Below are 21,397 nucleotides of genomic sequence, written 5' to 3'. Positions count from 1 at the left end.
TTCTCGAAAATGTCAGCGTTTTTTATGTGTCTCATAAAAGTTTCAGAGTGCTTTTTCCTCATTTTTAGTTTATAATATTTACACTGACTTGTGTTAGACTTCTTGTCATAAACAAAGCTTTCATGTACTATTTATCAGGGCTATTAAACGGAGAAGAGTTGTTTAGGGAAATTATAGCTAAACTAACTATTTTCATACAAAATTCATTTTGGAAGCAGTATTTTGTAGAACTAAAAATTTTTAAAATGTTTTCAATTTAAAATATAGAGTACCAAAAATAGTTATTTCTCACATCAAAAGCGAAATACAGATAAAAAAAGGAAATTTATGAATATTTCTAACCGAAACACTATTAATAAATTAAACAAAGAGTGTTAAAAATTGATGAAAATTTATTAAAAATAAAAATCTTACAAAGATAACCAAAAGCAAAACACGAACCACGCAAGCGCAAAAGATTTTAAAATTCAAAATCACATTTTTTTTAAATTTTAGTCATAAACATAGGATTTGTTTTATTTTTCAATCCGGTATTTAAAATTAGAGATTTGTAAATTATTTGTAATTAAAATTTTGGGAATTACAAAATAAAACAAAATTTTATTTAAATCTTAATTCAATTACTTTTTATGTTAATTCAATTGTATTTTTAATGAATTAATTGTAAGCCTGTTTTCAGGGCAGTGGATATTGGTGATCATGGTTCTCTCTCCAATTTTAAGCATCAATAAACAATATGCATTTATACCTATATTATCCATCTGCTTAATACATTTCCATCGTTACTTATACATCTTTTATTATCGTAATAAAAGATACACAATGAATAATTGGGAGTAATTTATTTACATTCAAATATTAAGCAAAAAATATAATTTTCGTTGGTTCAGTAATTTAAAGTTTTAGAAGAAGATGATGAATCCGAAGAATGATCAAAATCTATTTTAGCATATGAATCATTTTCTGCACTTATTGTTGGAGAAGCAACATTTTCAATTTTTTGGAATTTCGCATTATCTTTGGTACTGCATTGCGGCAGATCTAGCTTTGCGTAATATAATTCATAACTGGAGCAAGCAGTAGAAGATGTAGGCGTGGTAATATGTGGTGTTTTATTTTCGTTTATACAGTTCGGAAGCCCATGATCGCTTTCTCTATTATCTATGATGGTCAAAAATGTAGGAGAATCGTTGAATCGAGCGACTGATGAAAGTTTGTTGGCGTTGGTCAATGGTGCTAATGGCAAGGAAGGCACGTTTGATGAAACAGAATATTTATCATTTATTCCTGCTAATGGCAATTTTCGCTCTCTGTTAGAAGAGGATTCTGCTTCTTTAGAGCTGTAATTTTTACCATGTATGTTGTCTAGCAAAGAACATTTCGTACTATATTCCTCATGAAATATGTTTTTTGTAGTTTTAATAATTTTCTCAGTATCAACCATAGCAATACTTCTTTTAGTTACAGTTTCATTAATTGTTTTTGAAGTTGGTTGAACTGAAAGTTTGCAATATATGCACGAAAGATAAGTAATTTCCTCAGAGTTCGAAGTACTATCAAGTTTTACTTCCTCCAAATGGTGATTTCGATTTTCTTCATGTAATACAAAATCAAGTTCATTAGTAGGCATACACAACTGATTTTGTTTACTGTTTGTGAGTTTTTCCTCAAATAGATAGTTTCCGTGGGAATATATTTGTACTTCCTTTCTTTTTACGCGTGATGTAGATGTAATGTCACTTTCTTTTGTTGTGTCGGAAAAGCTTTCGTTTGAATGTGACAGGGAAGTCTTATGCATGGAACATATTTCTTGATTCAAAGGCTTCATTTCCAAGTATCCGCTTTCTTCATGATTTATTTTTTTAGACGAAAATGTTTGTAACAACTCGCTAACAGGTTTTGATGTCTGATAACCCTTTACTTCGTTTAACGATACATCAGAACAATTTCCACTGCCAGGTACAGCTTTTCCATCTTTTTTATGGCTAGAACTTTTCGAAAAATCAATTTCCATTAGATCACTCATACAATCCACAGATACTTGACTATTTTGGACCAATATAGGAGCACTCGTTGACTTTTTATCACAATTCGTATTTAATCCCAATTTATAACCAGTATCGTCAGCCCCAAAATTTAAACTATTGTTACTAATACAACTCTGATTAAAGCGGGATCTGGGAAATAAAACAGCACGCTGCAAGTCACATTTAGGAATTTTCGCCCGAGATCCAACTGAAAACGCTCGGACTCGGATAGCGTTTTTGTCATGTAAAATCTCGTTCGAATTTCCCGATCGTTTGATTTTGTTTCTGTCTATCTTACTTCCAATTGAATACGATCGTTTAGGACGTTCCTCACTGTAAAATCAACAAATTTATTATATCAATATTTTGAAAATATTACAAAAATTATATACTGTATTATTCCAAAAAAATTAAGCAAAAGTTGCAATTTAATATCCCTATTGGGGAAAGGTATCGTGTATACATATTTTTCTGACGATTATAACAAAAATTTTCTTTGCGTGATTATTCTCGAAACCCCTGATATTAAAGTTATGTTCACATTTTCGAGAACTACTGTTTAGAGTATTTGGCAGCATTGATCAAATTTTTAAAATTAAACATAAAAAAAAATAGAAAACAATAAAGTTCATTAAAATTTATTTAGTAGATTTGATTAATTTGTACGTTTCTACAAAATCGTTTGCGTTAAATGCCCAAGTTTTCGAATTGATTAATATTGGCGTCTTTAGAGGGTATGAATTTTATGAAACTAGAACTTTTACAAACTATCCACTTATGAGAAGAGTTTGTGCTGATTCACACACGAATCTTTTGACGCCGCAACTCGTAGTTTGTTAGCGAGGGCGCGAAGAGAAAAGGCGAGGGCACCGAGTTATGATATTGTTTGTAACAGTTTGCTGTTACGTAGTTCGGTATTCCGTTTAATTTTGAAATTCTTTCCATCGTTGCAATTTCGTTCGGTTTCAAATAAATATTTAAAATGTGTTACCGATATTCCGCTAGATCACCAATTGATTCCTCTACTTGTTCATTTGAAAGACTTCAACGACGTTTGCATTGATCCACTTACTATGTATCTCTCCCAGTAACTGGACTAAACAACACGGCTTCAACGAAGAATATTTTTGGAATATAGCTTTGTTCACCCTTCGGAAGAAATTACAAGATATTAACACAAGCATTTATTCCGAATAGCCCTCAGGTAATTTACTCTCATACCAAAACAATCGATGGGACTATCGATAGTTTTATTTTCGTCTCACTATCGATAGTTTATTTTGACTATCGATGTTTTGTGTAGTTAAGGGCAGATTTACCAACAATTTTCAAAAAAATTACAAAATCTCACTCAATAAAGCTACTTAATGATATAATCTGGTAATACCAGATGAAAATTCTAATTTTGGATAACATCCCAGCAAGTCACGGCTACGGAAACTCAATACATTAAAGGAATTATCGAGGAAACTAACACATAAGCCCAATAGATAAGAAAGAGATGAATGATCACACGTACATAAGAGTTTCAATTAGAAATGTCTATTAGGCCTTAAGAAACTCATAGAAACTTTAACAGGAATCTCTTATGGAGCTGTTGGGTAATTAGTCGGTGATTTAACAGACTGGTGGCTTGCAGGGCTGGTAGCCTCGAGTTGCGCGAGTTGCCATCTCAACTTCCTTTGAGATGCTATCACAGAAGTCACCACGAATCGGTGCACTGGGATATTCGAATCAGTCTACGGACACAAATGTTGTGTGACGAATGAACATAATTAGGAACTACCGTTAAAACAAGAGAATGACAAAAACTACGTTTAGAACGGCGAAGCGGCGGACCGTATGAGTCAGTCGTGTATTAGTATTGATAACTTGCGCATTTGGTTTCAAATTCGTCACTACAGAAATTCGCTAAAGTCATATAAAAATTACATGCCAACAATTAAAGTTCAAAAGGAATGAAATAAGAACTCTAGTATGAGTTTTAATGCCAAAGACAGACATATAGTCAGGGCTGCGACCCATTCCAAAACTCCATGCGGTTCGGTTCAGTGGTTCGAACCACTAAGAAAAAACTTTTACCGGTTCAAGAACCTGTTTATAAGTGTCTCTGAACCGCGGTTCGGTTCAAATGGTTCAATATTTTATACTAACTGATGTAAAAAAAATGTTTGTGCATATATGTATGTATGTACGAAAAAAGGCTTTAAAGTTGAGATCAAATTCATGTATTCATTTCATATTCAAATTCATGAATTCATTTACATATTTCACATACATATTTATCATATCAGTATTGACATTTACTATTATATGATTACACATACTTTTATTGGAGCGAATTTATACTTAAAGAAGTGACATATCTGAGGTTAATATAGCAAAAGGCTACAAGCATGTTACTTCGATTAACATTTTTAATAAGATATTTTATAAATCGCAGCAATAACGATTTCTTGATTACTCAGCATATAAGTTTATTAAAAGAATGTCTTCTAATAAGTCTTTGTCTATACTTGCTCTTAAGTCTGATAAAATAAATTGTATAGTTGAAAATGCTCTTTCGACCGACATTTGATTTGCAGGAGCACCTAACGCGATCTCGGCTAAACTTTTTAACTTTTTCTCTGTATAGTTTTGCCGAAATTGCAAAATATCTGCAAGTAGTAAAAGATGTTAAATATTGTCAAAACAATTAATTATGTTCACAATCGTTTTTCTAGTTGGTAAAGTTTCCTTTTTATTCAATTGTTCAAGTATGGATTCCAGTTCCTAAATATTGTATTTTAGATTTGAGATCGAAAATTTTAATCAAATGTTTTTTTGCAAAATCTTTTTTCTGAGTCTTATAATAAAATCTGATGCCTGGGGTCTAAATAAACGACAGCTAAAGCACTAGAATTAGTTAGTTAATATTCCCCTCATTCTGTTAATGCAGTCAGAAACTTGCGGCTTAACCACCCAACGTTTTTTTGATGTTGTATGTTCAACGCCATCTAGTCACGCATTCCATAGCTGGCTTATTTAAGTTTTCTAGTCGTAACAGATTCAACAAGGTATGTATGTCTAAGCTTTTTTACTACGGATTTCACTTTGCTGCGGATTTCATAAATTTCCTTTAGGAAATCTGACACTGCTAAATTTGGGGTATGTGCAGCACACCTAATGACACTTACGGAGTTATGATATAAAAAACGTGGAATTTGGAATGGTTGCGCCGGAAATTTCTCCACTGCTACCATCATCAATGTCAAAATCTAAATCTACAAATAATTTGAAGGTAATCATAAATATATTAATAAGATCCAAGACATATTGTTTTAGTTACCTTGTGAATACGTGACTTCATTTCCTTCTTCTTCAGTATACAGCCGTTGACTTTGATGGAAGTTTTGAGCATTTTTATTAAGAAAGTTTCCGACATTCTGTCCATATTTATTTCATATGATTTTAAAACTTCAATTATTATATTCTGCTTTCCCAAATATTTCTTTTATTGACAGAGTGTGTATTAGCAAATCTCCATTTTCACTGTATTGTGCATTTATTTCTATTATGAACCTAATCGACTAACACTGTCCGCTTTTAAGGAAAGAAAGAAATTCCCAAATATTTCTTTTATTGGCAGAGAGTGTATTAGCAAATCTCCATTTTCAATGTATTGTGCATTTATTCCTATTATGAACCTAATCGACTAACACTGTCCGCTTTTATGGAAAGTAGATTGCAGTAGGAAAAGACAATAGAAGACACATATATTGAATCGGAGTAAGCTTTAAAGCTGTTGGTACAGGACAGACTATGAAGCTACACTTTACCCGTCAAACGGTGAGGGTGTGGGAGGGCACTCCTGGTGCGTGCCCTCCAACGTGTCAAATTGTAGCTTTACTTATGGCGTTGCCATCAAATAAATTTGTAGCAGGGTTGCATTTTTAAGCAAGTCGTTCATTAGTGTTTATTTGGGCTTATTTTCATTTTGAACCAAAGCGAGCCATTTTTTTGATAGATTTTCGGTTCGGTTCTCCCATTTTTAAATAAAATCGGTTCGGTTCTTGATACGGTTCAACGCTTGTAAAAATAGCCGGGTCCATTCCGGTTCGGTTCAAAACCGGTTTGCAGCCCTGCATATAGTACATATTGTAGTATCCTAAAGAAACCATATGTATGTCAACCGTATTTTAATTTTTTGCTCCAAAGCAAATGAAGTTCTGTACTAAAATAACGTTCAAGAAACCAATGAAATTATGTGGTGTTCTGTATTGTACTACGATGGATTCACTGAACACACCCAAAGCTTTAAGCTCTTCTGCCAAAGTCATATGTTTTCTGTCACTTTGACATGTAAAAGAAAAATTTAAAATCATAATAAACAAATAAATTAAAATCAAAAAATGGTAAAAATGTTGGTGCAAAACCCTTTTCTGGAAATCAGTATTTTATATTGCTTAGTTTTCCAGTATTTTAATGAGAATTAAGAACAGTGGAAAAATAAAAATTGTAAAGAAACCTCCATTTTATTTTGTACTCTAGATTTTGAAAAATAAAATTATGAAATTGAATCATATTATGTGAAAATTTTGTTGTGATCGAGTTTCTTAAATACATACATATCGTCACATAACATCAAAAAAGCCCTAAGTTACATTTTATAAATTTTACAGAAAAAGCAAAAAAACCTAAGCAAATCATGTTTTATTAGAAACATAACAAAAGAAAAACTGATAAAGAAGAACACACACAATGTCATGGCATGTCATATTGTTTTCTATTTCTATAAAGGCGTAAGTTACTGTCTTGGTTGGCAAATTTTTTAGGCTTGCACTTAGGGCTTTTCGAATTTTGCTTATAGCAACGTTATTATTTGCTGTTGGATTAAAAAATCTTAAAGGAACATATATTATGATACGATACATGATATTCAATTAAGAAGTCGATTTCGAACGGAGGACCATTTTTTGTGACTTGCAGCTGTGTAACTGTAGCTGACGATGGTTTGTTCACAATGTATTGTGCTTCGCAATATTATTCTGGTTGGAATTTCTTGCGTTTTTTTTCAGTAATTTCGAAAATAATTTTCTCGAAAATGTCAGCGTTTTTTTATGTGTCTCATAAAAGTTTCAGAGTGCTTTTTCCTCATTTTTAGTTTATAATATTTACACTGACTTGTGTTAGACTTCTTGTCATAAACAAAGCTTTCATGTACTATTTATCAGGGCTATTAAACGGAGAAGAGTTGTTTAGGGAAATTATAGCTAAACTAACTATTTTCATACAAAATTCATTTTGGAAGCAGTATTTTGTAGAACTAAAAATTTTTAAAATGTTTTCAATTTAAAATATAGAGTACCAAAAATAGTTATTTCTCACATCAAAAGCGGTAATCAATATAGATAAAAAAAGGAAATTTATGAATATTTCTAACCGAAACACTATTAATAAATTAAACATAACACTCTTTGTTGAAATTGATGAAAATTTATTAAAAATAAAAATCTTCTTACAAAGTAAAACACGAACCACGCAAGCGCAAAATATTTTAAAATTCAAAATCACATTTTTTTTTAATTTTTAGTCATAAACATAGGATTTGTTTTATTTTTCAATCCGGTATTTAAAATTAGAGATTTGTAAATTATTTGTAATTAAAATTTTGGGAATTACAAAATAAAACAAAATTTTATTTAAATGTTAATTCAATTACTTTTTATGTTAATGCAATTGTATTTTTAATGAATTAATTGTAAGCCTGTTTTCAGGGCAGTGGATATTGGTGATCATGGTTCTCTCTCCAATTTTAAGCATCAATAAACAATATGCATTTATACCTATATTATCCATCTGCTTAATACATTTCCATCGTTACTTACACATCTTTTATTATCGTAATAAAATATACACAATGAATAATTGGGAGTAATTTATTTACATTCAAATATTAAGCAAAAAATATAATTTTCGTTGGTTCAGTAATTTAAAGTTTTAGAAGAAGATGATGAATCCGAAGAATGATCAAAATCTATTTTAACATATGAATCATTTTCTGCACTTATTGTTGGAGAAGCAACATTTTCAATTTTTTGGAATTTCGCATTATCTTTGGTACTGCATTGCGGCAGATCTAGCTTTGCGTAATATAATTCATAACTGGAGCAAGCAGTTGAAGATGTAGGCGTGGTAATATGCGGTGTTTTATTTTCGTTTATACAGCTCGGAAGCCCATAATCGCTTTCTCTATTATCTATGATGGTCAAAAATGTGGGAGAATCTTTGAATCGAGCGACTGATGAAAGTTTGTTGGCGTTGGTCAATGGTGCTAATGGCAAGGAAGGCACGTTTGATGAAACAGAATATTTCTCATTTATTCCTGCTAATGGCAATTTTCGCTCTCTGTTAGAAGATGATTCTGCTTCTTTAGAGCTGTAATTTTTACCATGTATGTTGTCTAGCAAAGAACATTTCGTACTATATTCCTCATGGAATATGATTTTTGTAGTTTTAATAATTTTCTCAGTATCAACCATAGAAATACTTTTTTCAGTTTCAGTTTCTTTAATTGGTTTTGAAGTTGGTTGAACTGAAAGTTGGGAATATATGCACGAAAGATAAGTAATTTCCTCAGAGTTCGAAGTACTATTAAGTTTTACTTCTTCCAAATGGTGATTTCGATTTTCTTCATGTAATACCAAATCAAGTTCATTAGTAGGCATACACAACTGATTTTGTTTACTGTTTGTGAGTTTTTCCTCAAATAGATAATTTCCGTGGGAATATATTTGTACTTCCTTTCTTTTTACGCGTGATGTAGATGTAATGTCACTTTCTTTTGTTGTGTCGGAAAAGCTTTCGTTTGAATGTGACAGGGAAGTCTTATGCATGGAACATATTTCTTGATTCAAAGGCTTCATTTCCAAGTATCCACTTTCTTCATGATTTATTTTTTTAGACGAAAATGTTTGTAACAACTCGCTAACAGGTTTTGATGTCTGATAACCCTTTACTTCGTTTAACGATACATCAGAACAATTTCCACTGCCAGGTACAGCTTTTCCATCTTTTTTATGGCTAGAACTTTTCGAAAAATCAATTTCCATTAGATCACTCATACAATCCACAGATACTTAACTATTTTGGACCAATATAGGAGCACTCGTTGACTTTTTATCACAATTCGTATTTAATCCCAATTTATAACCAGTATCGTCAGCCCCAAAATTTAAACTATTGTTACTAATACAACTCTGATTACAGCGGGATCTGGGAAATAAAACAGCACGCTGTAAGTCACATTTAGGAATTTTCGAACGAGATCCAACTGAAAACGCTCGGACTCGGATAGCGTTTTTGTCATGTAAAATCTCGTTCGAATTTCCCGATCGTTTGATTTTGTTTCTGTCTATCTTACTTCCAATTGAATACGATCGTTTAGGACGTTCCTTACTGTAAAATCAACAAATTTATTATATCAATATTTTGAAAATATTACAAAAATTATATACTGTATTATTCCAAAAAAAATAAGCAAAAGTTGCAATTTAATATCCCTATTGTGGAAAGGTATCGTGTATACATATTTTTCTGACGATTATAACAAAAATTTTCTTTGCGTGATTATACTCGAAACCCCTGATATTAAAAGTTATGTTCACATTTTCGAGAATTACGTTTCTACAAAATCTTTTGCGTTAAATGCCCAAGTTTTCGAATTAAATAATATTGGCATCTTTAGAGGGTATGAATTTTATGAAACTAGAACTTTTACAAACTATCCACTTATGAGAAGGGTTTGTGCTTATTCACACACGAATCTTTTGATGCCGCAACTCGTAGTTTGTTAGCGAGGGCGCGAAGAGAAAAGGCGATTGCACCGAGTTATGATATTGTTTGTAACAGTTTGCTGTTACGTAGTTCGGTATTCCGTTTAATTTTGAAATTCTTTCCATCGTTGCAATTTCGTTCGGTTTCAAAAAAATATTTAAAATGTGTTACCGATATTCCGCTAGATCACCAATTGATTCCTCTACTTGTTTATTTGAAAGACTTCAACGACGTTTGCATTGATCCACTTACTATGTATCTCTCCCAGTAACTGGACTAAACAACACGGCTTCAACGAAGAATATTTTTGGAATATAGCTTTGTTCACCCTTCGGAAGAAATTACAAGATATTAACACAAGCATTTATTCCGAATAGCCCTCAGGTAATTTACTCTCATACCCAATAAAATCATAGCTGTGCCCTCAGACTCTTTGATTCATTCTAGCAGATAGAGCTGCAAAACAATCGATGGGACTATCGATAGTTTTATTTTCGTCTCACTATCGATAGTTTATTTTGTGTAGTTAAGGGCAGATTTACCAACAATTTTCAAAAAAATTACAAAATCTCACTTAATAAAGCTACTTAATGATATAGTCTGGTAATACCAAATGAAAATTCTAATTTTGGATAACATCCCAACAAGTCACGGCTACGGAAACTCAATACATTAAAGGAATTATCGAGGAAACTAACACATAAGCCCAATAGATAAGAAAGAGATGAATGTCTAAGAGTTTCAACTAGAAATGTCTATTAGGCCGTAAGAAACTCATAGAAACTTTAACAGGAATCTCTTATGGAGCTGTTGGGTAATTAGTCGGTGATTTAACAGACTGGTGGCTTGCAGGGCTGGTAGCCTTGAGTTGCGCGAGTTGCCATCTCAACTTCCTTTGAGATGCTATCACAGAAGTCACCACGAATCGGTGCACTGGGATATTCGAATCAGTCTACGGACACAAATGTTGTGTGACGAATGAACATAATTAGGAACTACCGTTAAAACAAGAGAATGACAAAAACTACGTTTAGAACGGCGAAGCGGCGGACCGTATGAGTCAGTCGTGTATTAGTATTGATAACTTGCGCATTTGGTTTCAAATTCGTCACTACAGAAATTCGCTAAAGTCATATACAAATTACATGCCAACAATTAAAGTTCAAAAGGAATGAAAGAAGAACTCTAGTATGAGTATTAATGCCAAAGACAGACATATATAGGCTGCAACCCATTCCAAAACTCCATGCGGTTCGGTTCAGTGGTTCGAACCACTAAGAAAAAACTTTTACCGGTTCAAGAACCTGTTTATAAGTGTCCCTGAACCGCGGTTCGGTTCAAATGGTTCAATATTTTATACTAACTGATGTAAAAAAAATGTTTGTGCATATATGTATGTATGTACGAAAAAAGGCTTTAAAGTTGAGATCAAATTCATGTATTCATTTCATATTCAAATTCATGAATTCATTTACATATTTCACATACATATTTATCATATCAGTATTGACATTTACTATTATATAATTACACATACTTTTATTGGAGGGAATTTATGCTTAAAGAAGTGACATATCTGAGGTCAATATAGCAAAAGGCTACAAGCATGTATAACTAATCGTACGATTTCTTGATTACTCAGTATATAAGTTTATTAAAAGAATGTCTTCTAATAAGTCTTCGTCTATACTTGCTCTTAAGTCTGATAAAATAAATTGTATAGTTGAAAATGCTCTTTCGACCGACACTTGATTTGCAGGAGCACCTAACGCGATCTCGGCTAAACTTTTTAACTTTTTCTCTGTATAGTTTTGCCGAAATTGCAAAATATCTGCAAGTGGTAAAAGATGTTAAATATTGTCAAAACAATTAATTATGTTCACAATCGTCTTTCTAGTTGGTAAAGTTTCCTTTTTATTCAATTGTTCAAGTATGGATTCCAGTTCCTAAATATTGTATTTTAGATTTGAGATCGAAAATTTTAATCAAATGTTTTTTTGCAAAATCTTTTTTCTGAGTCTTATAATAAAATCTGATACCTGGGATCTAAATAAACGACAGCTAAAGCACTAGAATTAGTTAATTAATATTCCCCTCGTTCTGTTAATGCAGTCAGAAACTTGCGACTTAACCACCCAACGTTTTTTTCATGTTGTATTATTTGTTTTCTAGTCGTAACAGATTCAACAAGGTATGTATGTCTAAGCTTTTTTACTACGGATTTCACTTTGCTGCGGATTTCATCTATTTCCTTTAGGAAATCTGACACTGCTCAATTTAGGGTATGTGCAGCACACCTAATGACACTTATGGAGTTATGATATAAAAAGTTGCCTCAAATTCTTCAAACGTGGAATTTGGAATGGTTGCGCCGGAAATTTCTCCACTGTTTCCATCGTCGTCATCTCCGTCATCCATGTCAAAATCTAAATTTACAAATAATTTTTAGCTAATTATAAATATATTAATAAGATCCAAGACATATATTTTTAGTTACCTTGTGAATGCGTGACTTCATTTCCTTCTTCTTCAGTATACCAGCCGTTGACTTTGATGGAAGTTTTGAACATTTTTATTAAGAAAGTTTTAGACACATATCATATTCGCCGCATTGTCGACAGTTATGGAGTAACTTCTGTCTATATTTATTTCATATGATTTTAAAACTTCTATTATTATATTCGACAAGTTCAAGCCGGTGTGCTTTTTTCCCAAATGTTTCTTTTATTGACAGAGTGTGTATTAGCAAATCTCCATTTTCAATGTATTGTGCATTTATTCCTATTATGAACCTAATCGACTAACACTGTCCGCTTTTATGGAAAGTAGATTGCAGTAGGAAAAGACAATATAACGCACATATATTGAATCAGAGTAAGCTTTAAAGCTGTTGGTACAGGACAGACTATGAAGCTACACTTTACCCGTCAAAAGGTGAGGGTGTGGGAGGGCACTCCTGGTGCGTGCCCTCCAACGTGTAAAATTGTAGCTTTACTTATGGCGTTGCCATCAAATAAATTTGTAGCAGGGTTGCATTTTTAAGCAAGTCGTTCATTAGTGTTTATTTGGGCTTATTTTCATTTTGAACCAAAGCGAGCCATTTTTTTGATGGATTTTCGGTTCGGTTCTCCCATTTTTAAATAAAATCGGTTCGGTTCTTGATACGGTTCAACGCTTGTAAAAATAGCCGGGTCCATTCCGGTTCGGTTCAAAACCGGTTTGCAGCCCTGCATATAGTACATATTGTAGTATACTAAAGAAACCATATGTATGTCAACCGTATTTTAATTTTTTGCTCCAAAGCAAATGAAGTTCTGTACTAAAATAACGTTCAAGAAACCAATGAAATTATGTGGTGTTCTGTATTGTACTACGATGGATTCACTGAACACACCCAAAGCTTTAAGCTCTTCTTCCAAAGTCATATGTTTTCTGTCACTTTGACATGTAAAAGAAAAATTTAAAATCATAATAAACAAATAAATTAAAATCAAAAAATGGTAAAAATGTTGGTGCAAAACCCTTTTCTGGAAATCAGTATTTTATATTGCTTAGTTTTCCAGTATTTTAATGAGAATTAAGAACAGTGGAAAAATAAAAATTGTAAAGAAACCTCCATTTTATTTTGTACTCTAGATTTTGAAAAATAAAATTATGAAATTGAATCATATTATGTGAAAATTTTGTTGTGATCGAGTTTCTTAAATACATACATATCGTCACATAACATCAAAAAAGCCCTAAGTTACATTTTATAAATTTTACAGAAAAAGCAAAAAAACCTAAGCAAATCATGTTTTATTAGAAACATAACAAAAGAAAAACTGATAAAGAAGAACACACACAATGTCATGGCATGTCATATTGTTTTCTATTTCTATAAAGGCGTAAGTTACTGTCTTGGTTGGCAAATTTTTTAGGCTTGCACTTAGGGCTTTTCGAATTTTGCTTATAGCAACGTTATTATTTGCTGTTGGATTAAAAAATCTTAAAGGAACATATATTATGATACGATACATGATATTCAATTAAGAAGTCGATTTCGAACGGAGGACCATTTTTTGTGACTTGCAGCTGTGTAACTGTAGCTGACGATGGTTTGTTCACAATGTATTGTGCTTCGCAATATTATTCTGGTTGGAATTTCTTGCGTTTTTTTTCAGTAATTTCGAAAATAATTTTCTCGAAAATGTCAGCGTTTTTTATGTGTCTCATAAAAGTTTCAGAGTGCTTTTTCCTCATTTTTAGTTTATAATATTTACACTGACTTGTGTTAGACTTCTTGTCATAAACAAAGCTTTCATGTACTATTTATCAGGGCTATTAAACGGAGAAGAGTTGTTTAGGGAAATTATAGCTAAACTAACTATTTTCATACAAAATTCATTTTGGAAGCAGTATTTTGTAGAACTAAAAATTTTTAAAGTGTTTTCAATTTAAAATATAGAGTACCAAAAATAGTTATTTCTCACATCAAAAGCGAAATATAGAAAAAAAAAGGAAATTTATGAATATTTCTAACCGAAACACTATTAATAAATTAAACAAAGAGTGTTAAAAATTGATGAAAATTTATTAAAAATAAAAATCTTCTTACAAAGATAACCAAAAGCAAAACACGTACCACGCAAGCGCAAAAGATTTTAAAATTCAAAATCACATTTTTTTTAAATTTTAGTCATAAACATAGGATTTGTTTTATTTTTCAATCCGGTATTTAAAATTAGAGATTTGTAAATTATTTGTAATTAAAATTTTGGGAATTACAAAATAAAACAAAATTTTATTAAAATGTTAATTCAATTACTTTTTATGTTAATTCAATTGTATTTTTAATGAATTAATTGTAAGCCTGTTTTCAGGGCAGTGGATATTGTTGATCATGGTTCTCTCTCCAATTTTAAGCATCAATAAACAATATGCATTTATACCTATATTATCCATCTGCTTAATACATTTCCATCGTTACTTATACATCTTTTATTATCGTAATAAAAGATACACAATGAATAATTGGGAGTAATTTATTTACATTCAAATATTAAGCAAAAAATATAATTTTCGTTGGTTCAGTAATTTAAAGTTTTAGAAGAAGATGATGAATCCGAAGAATGATCAAAATCTATTTTAACATATGAATCATTTTCTGCACTTATTGTTGGAGAAGCAACATTTTCAATTTTTTGGAATTTCGCATTATCTTTGGTACTGCATTGCGGCAGATCTAGCTTTGCGTAATATAATTCATAACTGGAGCAAGCAGTTGAAGATGTAGGCGTGGTAATATGCGGTGTTTTATTTTCGTTTATACAGCTCGGAAGCCCATAATCGCTTTCTCTATTATCTATGATGGTCAAAAATGTGGGAGAATCTTTGAATCGAGCGACTGATGAAAGTTTGTTGGCGTTGGTCAATGGTGCTAATGGCAAGGAAGGCACGTTTGATGAAACAGAATATTTCTCATTTATTCCTGCTAATGGCAATTTTCGCTCTCTGTTAGAAGATGATTCTGCTTCTTTAGAGCTGTAATTTTTACCATGTATGTTGTCTAGCAAAGAACATTTCGTACTATATTCCTCATGGAATATGATTTTTGTAGTTTTAATAATTTTCTCAGTATCAACCATAGAAATACTTTTTTCAGTTTCAGTTTCTTTAATTGGTTTTGAAGTTGGTTGAACTGAAAGTTGGGAATATATGCACGAAAGATAAGTAATTTCCTCAGAGTTCGAAGTACTATTAAGTTTTACTTCTTCCAAATGGTGATTTCGATTTTCTTCATGTAATACCAAATCAAGTTCATTAGTAGGCATACACAACTGATTTTGTTTACTGTTTGTGAGTTTTTCCTCAAATAGATAATTTCCGTGGGAATATATTTGTACTTCCTTTCTTTTTATGCGTGATGTAGATGTAATGTCACTTTCTTTTGTTGTGTCGGAAAAGCTTTCGTTTGAATGTGACAGGGAAGTCTTATGCATGGAACATATTTCTTGATTCAAAGGCTTCATTTCCAAGTATCCACTTTCTTCATGATTTATTTTTTTAGACGAAAATGTTTGTAACAACTCGCTAACAGGTTTTGATGTCTGATAACCCTTTACTTCGTTTAACGATACATCAGAACAATTTCCACTGCCAGGTACAGCTTTTCCATCTTTTTTATGGCTAGAACTTTTCGAAAAATCAATTTCCATTAGATCACTCATACAATCCACAGATACTTAACTATTTTGGACCAATATAGGAGCACTCGTTGACTTTTTATCACAATTCGTATTTAATCCCAATTTATAACCAGTATCGTCAGCCCCAAAATTTAAACTATTGTTACTAATACAACTCTGATTACAGCGGGATCTGGGAAATAAAACAGCACGCTGTAAGTCACATTTAGGAATTTTCGAACGAGATCCAACTGAAAACGCTCGGACTCGGATAGCGTTTTTGTCATGTAAAATCTCGTTCGAATTTCCCGATCGTTTGATTTTGTTTCTGTCTATCTTACTTCCAATTGAATACGATCGTTTAGGACGTTCCTTACTGTAAAATCAACAAATTTATTATATCAATATTTTGAAAATATTACAAAAATTATATACTGTATTATTCCAAAAAAAATAAGCAAAAGTTGCAATTTAATATCCCTATTGTGGAAAGGTATCGTGTATACATATTTTTCTGACGATTATAACAAAAATTTTCTTTGCGTGATTATACTCGAAACCCCTGATATTAAAAGTTATGTTCACATTTTCGAGAATTACGTTTCTACAAAATCTTTTGCGTTAAATGCCCAAGTTTTCGAATTAAATAATATTGGCATCTTTAGAGGGTATGAATTTTATGAAACTAGAACTTTTACAAACTATCCACTTATGAGAAGGGTTTGTGCTTATTCACACACGAATCTTTTGATGCCGCAACTCGTAGTTTGTTAGCGAGGGCGCGAAGAGAAAAGGCGATTGCACCGAGTTATGATATTGTTTGTAACAGTTTGCTGTTACGTAGTTCGGTATTCCGTTTAATTTTGAAATTCTTTCCATCGTTGCAATTTCGTTCGGTTTCAAAAAAATATTTAAAATGTGTTACCGATATTCCGCTAGATCACCAATTGATTCCTCTACTTGTTTATTTGAAAGACTTCAACGACGTTTGCATTGATCCACTTACTATGTATCTCTCCCAGTAACTGGACTAAACAACACGGCTTCAACGAAGAATATTTTTGGAATATAGCTTTGTTCACCCTTCGGAAGAAATTACAAGATATTAACACAAGCATTTATTCCGAATAGCCCTCAGGTAATTTACTCTCATACCCAATAAAATCATAGCTGTGCCCTCAGACTCTTTGATTCATTCTAGCAGATAGAGCTGCAAAACAATCGATGGGACTATCGATAGTTTTATTTTCGTCTCACTATCGATAGTTTATTTTGTGTAGTTAAGGGCAGATTTACCAACAATTTTCAAAAAAATTACAAAATCTCACTTAATAAAGCTACTTAATGATATAGTCTGGTAATACCAAATGAAAATTCTAATTTTGGATAACATCCCAACAAGTCACGGCTACGGAAACTCAATACATTAAAGGAATTATCGAGGAAACTAACACATAAGCCCAATAGATAAGAAAGAGATGAATGTCTAAGAGTTTCAACTAGAAATGTCTATTAGGCCGTAAGAAACTCATAGAAACTTTAACAGGAATCTCTTATGGAGCTGTTGGGTAATTAGTCGGTGATTTAACAGACTGGTGGCTTGCAGGGCTGGTAGCCTTGAGTTGCGCGAGTTGCCATCTCAACTTCCTTTGAGATGCTATCACAGAAGTCACCACGAATCGGTGCACTGGGATATTCGAATCAGTCTACGGACACAAATGTTGTGTGACGAATGAACATAATTAGGAACTACCGTTAAAACAAGAGAATGACAAAAACTACGTTTAGAACGGCGAAGCGGCGGACCGTATGAGTCAGTCGTGTATTAGTATTGATAACTTGCGCATTTGGTTTCAAATTCGTCACTACAGAAATTCGCTAAAGTCATATACAAATTACATGCCAACAATTAAAGTTCAAAAGGAATGAAAGAAGAACTCTAGTATGAGTATTAATGCCAAAGACAGACATATATAGGCTGCAACCCATTCCAAAACTCCATGCGGTTCGGTTCAGTGGTTCGAACCACTAAGAAAAAACTTTTACCGGTTCAAGAACCTGTTTATAAGTGTCCCTGAACCGCGGTTCGGTTCAAATGGTTCAATATTTTATACTAACTGATGTAAAAAAAATGTTTGTGCATATATGTATGTATGTACGAAAAAAGGCTTTAAAGTTGAGATCAAATTCATGTATTCATTTCATATTCAAATTCATGAATTCATTTACATATTTCACATACATATTTATCATATCAGTATTGACATTTACTATTATATAATTACACATACTTTTTTATGCTTAAAGAAGTGACATATCTGAGGTCAATATAGCAAAAGGCTACAAGCATGTATAACTAATCGTACGATTTCTTGATTACTCAGTATATAAGTTTATTAAAAGAATGTCATCTAATAAGTCTTCGTCTATACTTGCTCTTAAGTCTGATAAAATAAATTGTATAGTTGAAAATGCTCTTTCGACCGACACTTGATTTGCAGGAGCACCTAACGCGATCTCGGCTAAACTTTTTAACTTTTTCTCTGTATAGTTTTGCCGAAATTGCAAAATATCTGCAAGTGGTAAAAGATGTTAAATATTGTCAAAACAATTAATTATGTTCACAATCGTTTTTCTAGTTGGTAAAGTTTCCTTTTTATTCAATTGTTCAAGTATGGATTCCAGTTCCTAAATATTGTATTTTAGATTTGAGATCGAAAATTTTAATCAAATGTTTTTTTGCAAAATCTTTTTTCTGAGTCTTATAATAAAATCTGATACCTGGGATCTAAATAAACGACAGCTAAAGCACTAGAATTAGTTAATTAATATTCCCCTCGTTCTGTTAATGCAGTCAGAAACTTGCGACTTAACCACCCAACGTTTTTTTCATGTTGTATTATTTGTTTTCTAGTCGTAACAGATTCAACAAGGTATGTATGTCTAAGCTTTTTTACTACGGATTTCACTTTGCTGCGGATTTCATCTATTTCCTTTAGGAAATCTGACACTGCTCAATTTAGGGTATGTGCAGCACACCTAATGACACTTATGGAGTTATGATATAAAAAGTTGCCTCAAATTCTTCAAACGTGGAATTTGGAATGGTTGCGCCGGAAATTTCTCCACTGTTTCCATCGTCGTCATCTCCGTCATCCATGTCAAAATCTAAATTTACAAATAATTTTTAGCTAATTATAAATATATTAATAAGATCCAAGACATATATTTTTAGTTACCTTGTGAATGCGTGACTTCATTTCCTTCTTCTTCAGTATACCAGCCGTTGAGTTTGATGAAAGTTTTGAACATTTTTATTAAGAAAGTTTTAGACACATATCATATTCGCCGCATTGTCGACAGTTATGGAGTAACTTCTGTCTATATTTATTTCATATGATTTTAAAACTTCTATTATTATATTCGACAAGTTCAAGCCGGTGTGCTTTTTTCCCAAATATTTCTTTTATTGACAGAGTGTGTATTAGCAAATCTCCATTTTCAATGTCTTGTGCATTTATTCCTATTATGAACCTAATCGACTAACACTGTCCGCTTTTATGGAAAGTAGATTGCAGTAGGAAAAGACAATATAACGCACATATATTGAATCAGAGTAAGCTTTAAAGCTGTTGGTACAGGACAGACTATGAAGCTACACTTTACCCGTCAAAAGGTGAGGGTGTGGGAGGGCACTCCTGGTGCGTGCCCTCCAACGTGTAAAATTGTAGCTTTACTTATGGCGTTGCCATCAAATAAATTTGTAGCAGGGTTGCATTTTTAAGCAAGTCGTTCATTAGTGTTTATTTGGGCTTATTTTCATTTTGAACCAAAGCGAGCCATTTTTTTGATGGATTTTCGGTTCGGTTCTCCCATTTTTAAATAAAATCGGTTCGGTTCTTGATACGGTTCAACGCTTGTAAAAATAGCCGGGTCCATTCCGGTTCGGTTCAAAACCGGTTTGCAGCCCTGCATATAGTACATATTGTAGTATACTAAAGAAACCATATGTATGTCAACCGTATTTTAATTTTTTGCTCCAAAGCAAATGAAGTTCTGTACTAAAATAACGTTCAAGAAACCAATGAAATTATGTGGTGTTCTGTATTGTACTACGATGGATTCACTGAACACACCCAAAGCTTTAAGCTCTTCTTCCAAAGTCATATGTTTTCTGTCACTTTGACATGTAAAAGAAAAATTTAAAATCATAATAAACAAATAAATTAAAATCAAAAAATGGTAAAAATGTTGGTGCAAAACCCTTTTCTGGAAATCAGTATTTTATATTGCTTAGTTTTCCAGTATTTTAATGAGAATTAAGAACAGTGGAAAAAAAAAAAATTGTAAAGAAACCTCCATTTTATTTTGTACTCTAGATTTTGAAAAATAAAATTATGAAATTGAATCATATTATGTGAAAATTTTGTTGTGATCGAGTTTCTTAAATACATACATATCGTCACATAACATCAAAAAAGCCCTAAGTTACATTTTATAAATTTTACAGAAAAAGCAAAAAAACCTAAGCAAATCATGTTTTATTAGAAACATAACAAAAGAAAAACTGATAAAGAAGAACACACACAATGTCATGGCATGTCATATTGTTTTCTATTTCTATAAAGGCGTAAGTTACTGTCTTGGTTGGCAAATTTTTTAGGCTTGCACTTAGGGCTTTTCGAATTTTGCTTATAGCAACGTTATTATTTGCTGTTGGATTAAAAAATCTTAAAGGAACATATATTATGATACGATACATGATATTCAATTAAGAAGTCGATTTCGAACGGAGGACCATTTTTTGTGACTTGCAGCTGTGTAACTGTAGCTGACGATGGTTTGTTCACAATGTATTGTACTTCGCAATATTATTCTGGTTGGAATTTCTTGCGTTTTTTTCAGTAATTTCGAAAATAATTTTCTCGAAAATGTCAGCGTTTTTTATGTGTCTCATAAAAGTTTCAGAGTGCTTTTTCCTCATTTTTAGTTTATAATATTTACACTGACTTGTGTTAGACTTCTTGTCATAAACAAAGCTTTCATGTACTATTTATCAGGGCTATTAAACGGAGAAGAGTTGTTTAGGGAAATTATAGCTAAACTAACTATTTTCATACAAAATTCATTTTGGAAGCAGTATTTTGTAGAACTAAAAATTTTTAAAATGTTTTCAATTTAAAATATAGAGTACCAAAAATAGTTATTTCTCACATCAAAAGCGAAATACAGATAAAAAAAGGAAATTTATGAATATTTCTAACCGAAACACTATTAATAAATTAAACAAAGAGTGTTAAAAATTGATGAAAATTTATTAAAAATAAAAATCTTACAAAGATAACCAAAAGCAAAACACGAACCACGCAAGCGCAAAAGATTTTAAAA

The 21,397-nt window shown here is 32.0% G+C and overlaps 3 protein-coding genes and 3 long non-coding RNA genes across 10 annotated transcripts; all 6 read right to left on the bottom strand.

The window, feature by feature from the left end:
* Window positions 1–779: 779 nt before the first annotated feature.
* Window positions 780–3,211, bottom strand: LOC138856089 (insulin receptor substrate 1-like). Its single transcript, XM_070106515.1, has 3 exons — window positions 3,193–3,211; window positions 3,019–3,052; window positions 780–2,360 (listed from the first exon to the last, which is right to left on the bottom strand). The coding sequence occupies exons 1-3, from the start codon at window positions 3,209–3,211 to the stop codon at window positions 887–889; spliced, it is 1,527 nt and encodes a 508-aa protein (XP_069962616.1). The 3' UTR covers window positions 780–886.
* Window positions 3,212–4,726: 1,515 nt separating this feature from the next.
* Window positions 4,727–6,140, bottom strand: LOC118680930 (uncharacterized). Its single transcript, XR_004976564.2, has 2 exons — window positions 5,356–6,140; window positions 4,727–5,290 (listed from the first exon to the last, which is right to left on the bottom strand). It is a non-coding gene; the product is annotated as an uncharacterized lncRNA (long non-coding RNA).
* A 1,787-nt stretch (window positions 6,141–7,927) lies between these two features.
* On the bottom strand, window positions 7,928–10,673 carry LOC118680929 (insulin receptor substrate 1-like). Of its 3 annotated transcripts, none has more exons than XM_070106658.1 (3): window positions 10,095–10,673; window positions 9,430–9,464; window positions 7,928–9,281 (listed from the first exon to the last, which is right to left on the bottom strand). In XM_070106658.1, exon 3 carries the CDS (start codon window positions 9,128–9,130, stop codon window positions 7,991–7,993), a length of 1,140 nt encoding a protein of 379 aa, XP_069962759.1. In that variant the 5' UTR covers window positions 9,131–9,281; window positions 9,430–9,464; window positions 10,095–10,673; the 3' UTR covers window positions 7,928–7,990. The 3 variants fall into 3 exon arrangements, with proteins under 3 accessions (XP_069962759.1, XP_069962758.1, XP_069962757.1); XM_070106657.1 differs by having other exon boundaries at window positions 7,928–9,464; window positions 10,095–10,171; window positions 10,244–10,673; XM_070106656.1 differs by having other exon boundaries at window positions 7,928–9,464.
* A 1,351-nt stretch (window positions 10,674–12,024) lies between these two features.
* On the bottom strand, window positions 12,025–14,219 carry LOC138856226 (uncharacterized). Its single transcript, XR_011395346.1, has 2 exons — window positions 12,340–14,219; window positions 12,025–12,268 (listed from the first exon to the last, which is right to left on the bottom strand). It is a non-coding gene; the product is annotated as an uncharacterized lncRNA (long non-coding RNA).
* A 177-nt stretch (window positions 14,220–14,396) lies between these two features.
* Window positions 14,397–17,598, bottom strand: LOC138856225 (insulin receptor substrate 1-like). Of its 3 annotated transcripts, none has more exons than XM_070106661.1 (3): window positions 17,016–17,598; window positions 16,351–16,385; window positions 14,397–16,202 (listed from the first exon to the last, which is right to left on the bottom strand). In XM_070106661.1, exon 3 carries the CDS (start codon window positions 16,049–16,051, stop codon window positions 14,912–14,914), a length of 1,140 nt encoding a protein of 379 aa, XP_069962762.1. In that variant the 5' UTR covers window positions 16,052–16,202; window positions 16,351–16,385; window positions 17,016–17,598; the 3' UTR covers window positions 14,397–14,911. The 3 variants fall into 3 exon arrangements, with proteins under 3 accessions (XP_069962762.1, XP_069962761.1, XP_069962760.1); XM_070106660.1 differs by having other exon boundaries at window positions 14,397–16,385; window positions 17,016–17,092; window positions 17,165–17,598; XM_070106659.1 differs by having other exon boundaries at window positions 14,397–16,385.
* A 1,026-nt stretch (window positions 17,599–18,624) lies between these two features.
* Window positions 18,625–20,301, bottom strand: LOC118680931 (uncharacterized). The gene is made up of 2 exons (XR_011395348.1): window positions 19,249–20,301; window positions 18,625–19,177 (listed from the first exon to the last, which is right to left on the bottom strand). It is a non-coding gene; the product is annotated as an uncharacterized lncRNA (long non-coding RNA).
* Window positions 20,302–21,397: the final 1,096 nt, after the last annotated feature.

This window comes from Bactrocera oleae, chromosome 3 (genome assembly GCF_042242935.1).
Source record: "Bactrocera oleae isolate idBacOlea1 chromosome 3, idBacOlea1, whole genome shotgun sequence".
Classification (NCBI taxonomy): Eukaryota; Metazoa; Arthropoda; class Insecta; order Diptera; family Tephritidae; genus Bactrocera; species Bactrocera oleae.
The sequence above is the reverse complement of the archived record's forward strand: the minus strand, read 5'-3'. Positions and strand labels throughout refer to the sequence as shown.

Excerpts from the sequence above, each read along its gene's own strand:
- LOC138856089 (XM_070106515.1), bottom strand. Across the intron at positions 2,361-3,018 it reads GGTGATCTAGCGGAATATCG|TGAGGAACGTCCTAAACGAT; the intron begins GTAACACATTTT and ends TTGATTTTACAG.
- LOC118680929 (XM_070106656.1), bottom strand. The coding sequence starts at position 9,130 with ATGAGTGATCTAATGGAAATTGATTTTTCGAAAAGTTCTAGCCATAAA.
- LOC138856225 (XM_070106659.1), bottom strand. The coding sequence starts at position 16,051 with ATGAGTGATCTAATGGAAATTGATTTTTCGAAAAGTTCTAGCCATAAA.